At 37.6% G+C, this 8,212-nt stretch overlaps 1 protein-coding gene across 1 annotated transcript; it reads left to right on the top strand.

Moving 5' to 3' along the window:
- Nucleotides 1–3,951: 3,951 nt before the first annotated feature.
- On the top strand, nt 3,952–7,954 carry tmem79b (transmembrane protein 79b). Its single transcript, XM_079894545.1, has 5 exons — nt 3,952–4,328; nt 5,452–6,063; nt 6,569–6,760; nt 6,881–7,103; nt 7,374–7,954. The coding sequence occupies exons 2-5, from the start codon at nt 5,463–5,465 to the stop codon at nt 7,567–7,569; spliced, it is 1,212 nt and encodes a 403-aa protein (XP_079750671.1). The 5' UTR covers nt 3,952–4,328; nt 5,452–5,462; the 3' UTR covers nt 7,570–7,954.
- Nucleotides 7,955–8,212: the final 258 nt, after the last annotated feature.

Raw genomic sequence — 8,212 nt, 5'->3', positions numbered from 1 at the left:
TTATTGAAACTGAAAATGTGCCATGTAGTTTACAAGTGGCTTTTGCATTTTAATGTGCTTTTATATTTGTTTCCAAATAAAAAAAAAAGATATGTTTACATCTCACCTAGTGAGTGTCTTAATACATAAAACAACATTAAAATGAAAATTAAACGTGTGTATGACAGGGATGTTTATTCGTACTTTTAAATTCCAATTCAGCTGCTGAATTTGAATTGAGGTGTCGTAAAAAGTTTTAAAAACCTTGAAATTCTAAGGTTTATAGACCTTACGGATTGATAGATTTTAAATGTCACCTATAGAAATGTGTTTTTAGTTTATACACTGCCTGGCCAAAAAAAGTCGCTGTTTGGACTTTTTCAAAGTGCTCGACCCTTCCATTGTCAATGCAAGATCTTGATCAAAAATTACATCACAACATTAACGTTCCAACATTTATTTTCATCAAGAGGTGCATCAGTTTTTGGTCAAGGTCTTGTATTGACAATGCACATTTGCAGACTTTCAGTGAATTTAAGGTCTGGAGTCTGGAGTTCATGCTCCATCCCAACCATTCTTTCACAATTTGACAGAGGTGGACAACAAAGTACATTTACTTGAGTACTGTACTTAAGTACACTTTTTGAGTATCTGTACTTTACTTGAGTATTATTTTTTCTGGAAACTTTTTACTTTAACTTAACTACATTTGAAAGACAAATATCGTACTTTTTACTCCACTACATTTCTGTCAAGGTCCTTTAGTATAAAGTACACTGTAAAACCTGATGAGTTAGTTCAACTCAAACCGTTTGAGGAAACCGATTGCCTTAAATCGTTTAAGTTTATTAACTCAAACAATTTAAGCATAAAAAAATATTTGATTTGTGTCCAAGTAACTAGCAGATTTTCATTTTGTATTTAAACATTTCAAGTTAAGAACAATTCAAATGTATGAGTACATTAATTCATACAATTAACTTAAAACTTTCATGTAATCTCAATGTGAACACTTTTATTAGTATAAACTTAGTTAGCTTTAAAAAGTTAATCTGCTAACATACTAATTTGCTAACATATTAGCAATAGTATGTTATACAGAAGCACTTGCTGTATGAGCTTAACAATATAAAGGGATTATTTGCTCTCAAATCAAGCTGCATGCACCACTTGTCACCATGATGGTAACTATCATAAAGCCAACATTAACAGAAATTCTTCCAAATTAGCATAACAAAACATTAATCACTACTAAATATCACACTTAACATTAATCTTACACAAAAAAAAAAACATTATATTACACTTAATTTTAGCATTTACTCTCCCTTTCAAGTGCCATCGGCAAAGCATGCTGGGAAATAGACATCCCAGCCGTTTCAGTTAAACTTAAGTTCGTCTAAATTAAAATAAATAATTTCATAAAACTCAAAACAATGAAACAGTTCAGTTTACTTAAAATATCAGTTCTGTGAACTTGAAAGAAAAAGGAAGTGCTAAATACTCATAAAAATTAATTTGACTAAACTAATTTGTTTAATTTAAGTTTGTCCTACTTAAACCAATTAATTATTTTGAGTGTTAGGGTTTATAGTAACGTCAGTCAGGGGATGATTTTGGTCGGACAGACGAAGGATTTTGGTTGGAAATGAAAGTCGGGTTGACGGCAGAACCCGGCGTCGGATTGATATCAGAACCCGACGTCCGTTTGATGTCAGAACCCAACAAAAATGAAAATGACGTCAGAACCCGACTGATGTTGGTTTCTGACGTCAGACCGACTTTCATTTCCAACCACAATACAACATCTCTCCAACGTTGGAGATTAACGTCAATCTGATGCTGGATTCTGACATCAACATGATTTTCATTTTCAGTGTTGGGTTTGGTCTTCAAAATGCGAATTTTGTCATTGTTTGGAAGCACACTAGCTTATAGATTACAGTAAGGCTAACATATTCATACTAAAAGACAAAAAACTTAAAATAGGGCACTATTTGAGGGAACAGCCATTTGGGTGTCCGAAACCATTATGGACGTTACTGAGTGCACTTATTCAATCTCACATTCAATCCCACTACTGGACCTGTGTTCTAGAAATAAATTTGATATTGATATGAGGGTAGGTAGGCAGGCATAGATTCAGAGGCATAAGGTACTGTACGTATTACATACAACAATGCAACAGTAATAAAACAATGCATTGACATTTACTTTTTACTTTTGATACTTAAGTACTTTTAAAAATGAGTACTTCTTTGGAGTGGTCTTTACAACTTTTACTTGTAACGGAGTAATATTTGAGTAGTATCTGTACTTTCACTCAAGTAAGGAAGTTGTGTACTTTGTCCAGCTCTGCAATTTGAGCCTGATGAATCTTTACATTGTAATCCTGGAATATGGCCATGATGTCTCTTCCTACATGGTTGTTTAAGAAAGGAAAAGCTACACACTCCATTAATTAGGGTTAGAAAAGCTGTTGCCAAACATATAACATGCTAGAAACATAATAATCACTGCAACAATTATCCGATCATAGACTCTTAAGCATTTGCCTTATTTAAATCCAAACAGCAACTTTTTATTTGGCCGGGCCGTGTACATTTCATCATATTTAAAAATGTTACTTTTGTGGGTGAGGAGGCATTCTTCATTTTCCAAAATGTATTTCTGTTGAATTCTATAAAATTACAATTCAGTAAATACTGTTATTCCAATTCAAATTCTGATTAAACTCTTGTGGGGTGTTGCCAAATCAAATCAAATTCTCAGTCAGGAATTGAAAGGGAGCCATTCTTCATTCTTCAGTTCTGAATTTTGCACAACCCTGGTGCATGAGAAGGGTTTTTGCAATTATCGACTGATTCATGTAATTCTTCTAGCCATTATTCATAAAATCTAGTTCCAATTCAAAGGCCTGATCAGATGGCAGGGGACACTCATCCCTTCACTCTGACTCTTTTTGGTCCAAAAACATTTTCTCCTGTTGAGAAAGACATCAGATGAACCTCCAGAACAGCATGCAAACAGCCTTAACCCCTTCATTAGCATTATGCTAACAGCTGGCACACATGCTGACAGCAGCTTTCACTGGAGGGAGTGTGCAGCAAGAAAACATCTCAAAGTCATCTGTCTTCATCTTCTCATGCCACCATGTACAGATGTGCTTTCACTCAACCTCAGGAAAGCAGTGACGGCTCCATTTTACAGCGTCACATCCCACAGGGGCTCTTTGAGCTCAGAACAGCGTACTGTGGTGCAAAATGAATCAGGCCTATTGTAGAGGGAAAGGTAATGAGACATGTAATGTAGCGAGAGGAGTGCTACTTCATCAAGCATGTTGCGCTATTTACAGTCATGGCTTTCACTGACATTATGTTCTCATTGCAACGTTGTAACGGTGCAGAACTGAATCAATCTTGTGCTATATTGTTCAGCCTCATTTGTTTTTGAAGTATCATAATTTGTATTTAAATGTATGTTCTCGACACTTGCCAAAAGATTACCAATGTCTTTGGGATTGTATAGCATTGTTGTGACATGTTCTTTAGCTTGTAGATGAAAACGAACACACTGACTACTGCGACAAAGCTGTGATGTTATGATAGTAGCCTACCTAAAGACTGACCTGTTAAATTTATTTTTAAATAAATTATCAGCCTAAAAGTCTCCATCACCTTCCATATTTGATTCTCTAGATGGACTTTAAAGGAAATACTTTTGAATTAATGTAGTCTTACAAAAACACTAAATATATATTTTTGAAAAATTTAAGGTAGTTATAGGTAGTTATAGCCTCCCGACAGAGCTGATTAAGGCTGGTCCGTTTTGAAGGTTTTAGAGGGGTTTGGGGCATTTTTCAGCCAGGAGATCAGCTTAAACCTGCAAAGACAAACAAGCAACCTTAAACTGGTTTTAGTAGGAAATGTATGTGGGGATATATCTATTTTTGTTAAAGTTTGTTAAGGGGACAGACTCTTAAAGGGAAAGTTTGTCAGTCAGGTTCTTAAAGTGTCATCGGTGTTGTTGCACTATGATGAGCCTCTTTTCTTTACACATACATAAACTCTAAAATTAAGTGAAGCTGCTGATAAATGTGTACACACACACACACACACACACACATATGTGTGTGTATTTATGAGTTTATGCATGTGTAAAAAAAAAAAAAGAGGCTCATAGTGCAACAACACCGATGACACTTTTAGAGTCTGTCCCTTTAACACCCCTTTAAGAGTCTGTCCCTTTAACAAACTTCACCTGGACACACCTGAACTTCCACTTCGGGAGTTTCATTTCAAAAGAGGAAAAACAATCCTGAAAGCAAAATATCCTGCGCTGAAATTTGGGTGAGCACATTAGAAAGTTTTGCTTCACGTGATAAATGTTCCACAAGCCTTGTCGCTCAAGCGCTTTTTAATGTTTCGACTGTTGTGACATGGCGTACGATTTAAACTCATTTTGGCCTGATTATGTAATTTCTTCTTCTCGTTATTAAAATAAGGCTCTTTGGACTCTATGAAGATCATATGTGTCCTGTAGACAATAACAGCCTGAGAATAAGTGTTGTCGTTTAGAGTTATTATGTGGTTCTTCTGAACTCGCTCTGTTTATGCGATCATGTGTCCATGTTGTTTTGAGGCCTCGCAGCGCTTCTCTGTTTTTCGTCTGCGAACTAGTTGGGCTAAATACAAGTAGTGACACTAATTATTATGGCTAAAATGTCGCAGGGCCTAATTTCCTGCTAAATAAATATTCCACTGTCTTCATAGATTAGGGAACTCAACTTCCTTTTACGACTTTGATAGCCTATTTTTAGAAAAAACTTTACTGTTGTGCATCTTGAGACAAAACAATATGGCACTGACATATTTTATGATTTGTCAGAGCATGTTTCTTTCTGTTAAGACAGCCCAAAAATGCATTATTTGGGTGAACGATCCCTTTAAGCTACTTCCCAGAATAATTTACTCACTGTCAATCTGTTCTAAACCTGTTTGAATTTATTTCTTCTGCTGAACACAAAAGAAGATATTTTGAAGAATATGGGTAGCTAAACCGTTGAGGGGCCCCATTGACTTCTATAGTATGGGAAATTGGGCCCATCACCTGTTTGGTTACCAATATTCTTCAAAATATCTTCTTTTGTGTTAATATGGGTATAAGCAGAAGAAATAAATTCATACAGGTCCAGGTTAAACTAGTAGGCCTATTTATCAGGGCCACGTTTCTGAAATGCATCATGAGCTAAGGTATACCGGGGACACACTTAACGACTTGCTGATTGGTTAAGTTATTGTTCTTCTTTACTGTAGTATGAATACATTTCATAATTTATTCTTCCAATAATTCATTACATATTGGTTCCTGTAGAAGATGACCTTTCAGAAAGTTTAAACATCTTACAAAATTACTCAGACAGGCTGTTTCCAGCTCCTCCATTTATTTCACTGTCAGAATTTCTGTATTCAGAGCCAGGGACAATGGACACGGGCCCTCCTGGACCAGCGGTGCCCCAAATACCTGAATGGGTAGCAGATGTGGACAAGCTAACAAAGAATGTGAATAACAATGAGGAGGAGAAAGAGGAAATGATCAAGTCTGCAAATATGGAACCCAGTACCCTACAGTGGACTGAGAATAAACCCGGACCACAGATTCTGCCAGTCCAGGATGGAGAGAGCGTAAGCGTGAGATCAGATTGTATCTCGGTCCGGGGTGGAGTGAGCCGGACTGAGAGCGAAAGGGAGGAGTTTGGGATGGGAGAGAAGAGGAAGACGGGTGAGGAATGGAGAGAAATGGAGACGGGGAAAGAGAGCATTTCTGACTTTGAGCTGAGAAATGGAGTGAAAAGCACCTGTTCAGAGATAGAGGTGGAGGAGATGAACATGATGCCAGAGAACGCAGCCAGAGTCTTCAGCCCCAGCATCACCATCCTGCGCTCCACCAGCCAACAGGAGGCTGTAGACCGCTGGAGAGATGCTGAAGAAGAGAGAAGCGTCTTCCTCGGGACACATGAGACACATGGAACACCAATAGAAGGCTATTACCACGACTGGCCAGTCACAACCAAATCACGCTGCTGTAAGTTAAATCATTAAATCATAAATCACCAACATGGCGCTAGCAACGGCAAGGTCATAGGTTCAATTCCCAGGAATGCATGAACTGGTAAAATGTATTCCTTGAATATTATTCATTCTGAAAAATAAAGGTTCTTTATTAGCATTGATTGTTCCATGCGAACCGTAAACATCCATGGAAACTTTCTGTTGCACTAAAGGTTCTTTATAGTGGAAAAAAAATTTCTTTAGATTATTAAAATGTTCATCACACTTAGAGGAGAATTGTTCAATGAAAGGCTCTTTATGGAACCAGAAATGGTTCTTCTATAGCTGCGAAAACCCCATTTTAGAACCTTTTAATTTGTTATTTTGAGTGTTGAATGAAATGTAAAAAAAAACAGGGGATAACTTTAAATTTTGTTAATGTGACCGTACCTTCATACAAAACAGCAGAAGAAAGGACCAATATTGAGAACAACACACCTCTGACTGAACTGCAACTATACTTTTTTTTTTCCTCCCAGGTAACTTTGGATCTAATCGTGATGCTCTTAAACTGGGTGTGTCCATGTTCACTTCAGCTTTGATCTTCCCCTTGTTGGTGTGGGGTGGGTACGTCTTCCTGCCCTTTGATGCCCCTCTGATTGACAGTGCCCCCCTAAGGCTGGTCTACACACTGCGCTGCTCTGTTTTTGCAGTCATACCTATTGTCCTTGGTAAGTATGAGGCACCCAGACTGTTGTGACTATTGAAATGATGCAACATTGATAGATACAGTGTATCTTTGTATTCATTCGTTCGTTTATTCACAGCTGTTTTGAAACTGTTGTTCTTAGGTATGTTGGTACTAGGTGTGTCTCGTCTGTGGTATCGCTCCTTGAAGCCACGGTTTGAGGGGGAGAGAGAAGTTAAGCAGGTGGCAGTTCACCAGCGCTATGTGGAGGATTCCATCTCCCTCTTCCTCCTTTACTTCCTCCAACTGGCTGTCATGGCTGCTTACCTGAAACAGGATCTGCTGAAACTAATTCCTCTTCTCACTATCGTCTTTGCCTTTGGCAGGTACAGAATCCAATTTTAAACGTACAGGACCGAATCTCTGATTTAGAAAAGGCCGCAAACACTTGCTCAGACATTTCTCATATCTAGTGATTGGCAAAGACTAATTAACTTTTTTCACTTTTTATCATGTTTATGTTAATGTTTTTTCCCCCCCATCTTGGTTTATTTATAGGTTTCAGTTAGATTTTTAATCCCAGATATTCAATGTGTATTAACATTATTTTTTATTGTATTTTTAAGTGTGATTGTGTGTCTTTGTGCCTATCACAGGTTGCTGTACTGGGTCGCCGCGGCATGTGGCAGCAGTTTCAGAGGTGTCGGCTTTGGGTTCTCTTTTCTGCCCATGTTGGCTATGCTGGTGGCCAACCTCTACTTCATCTTCCTCTCCGAATCCGCAGGCTCAATCTTCGCCCCAGACATCCCAGAGACACCTGTTCCCCAAAACAAACAGAGGTTCTGGGGCTAAACAAGCCACACCTCTGCTACTGCCAAATGAAAGACTAGATCTCTTTAGGCTTAGAGCCAACTTAAATTGGACATTTGTGTCTGAGAATGTTTAATCCAACTGTGATTTCATTTTCCACTCCTGTTCTTTGCTTTCCTGCGTGACCAGGTGGGTCAAAATTGCCAGAAGTCAAGTCAAAGGAGAGAGAGAGGAGGGGTGGAGCGAAGGGGGGAATGTTTTTTTTGTTTTTTTGTTTTTTCTAGAACTAACTTATAAATAGAAGTTGTGTAATGAAACTTTAAACACTAAACTGCAAATTAAAATGAACTATCTTTAGTACAGCCAAACATGAACAAAGCAAATGTAGAATAAGCTTCTTCACCAATCGAAAGCTCCATGGTTGAAACTCATCTATTTTAAGATGTGAATGTCAACAAGAAGAAAGCAAAATTCAAAATATTTATTCTATGGTTTTAAATTTGGTTAGGCATTGTTTGCTTATTCAAGTCTAAAATATTGTGTGGTGTGTGAAGTTAGTGGCCTGCCCAAACTTGTATTTTTCCACAGCCACTCCTTAATCTCTCTTTACTAATATAAGGGCAATGTGATGTTTACTTTGTGCAAAGTGTAGACATACATTTTTAACAGATTTGTACAAAAAAAT

The sequence above is a fragment of the Squalius cephalus genome (genome assembly GCF_949319135.1).
Source record: "Squalius cephalus genome assembly, chromosome: 15".
Taxonomy (NCBI): domain Eukaryota; kingdom Metazoa; phylum Chordata; class Actinopteri; order Cypriniformes; family Leuciscidae; genus Squalius; species Squalius cephalus.
The sequence above is the reverse complement of the archived record's forward strand: the minus strand, read 5'-3'. Positions and strand labels throughout refer to the sequence as shown.

Bases quoted from the DNA above. Each gene is read 5' to 3' on its own strand.
- tmem79b (XM_079894545.1), top strand. From the start codon at position 5,463: ATGGACACGGGCCCTCCTGGACCAGCGGTGCCCCAAATACCTGAATGG. The intron at 6,064-6,568 runs GTAAGTTAAATC...TTTTCCTCCCAG, and splicing joins CACAACCAAATCACGCTGCT to GTAACTTTGGATCTAATCGT. The intron at 6,761-6,880 runs GTAAGTATGAGG...TGTTGTTCTTAG, and splicing joins AGTCATACCTATTGTCCTTG to GTATGTTGGTACTAGGTGTG.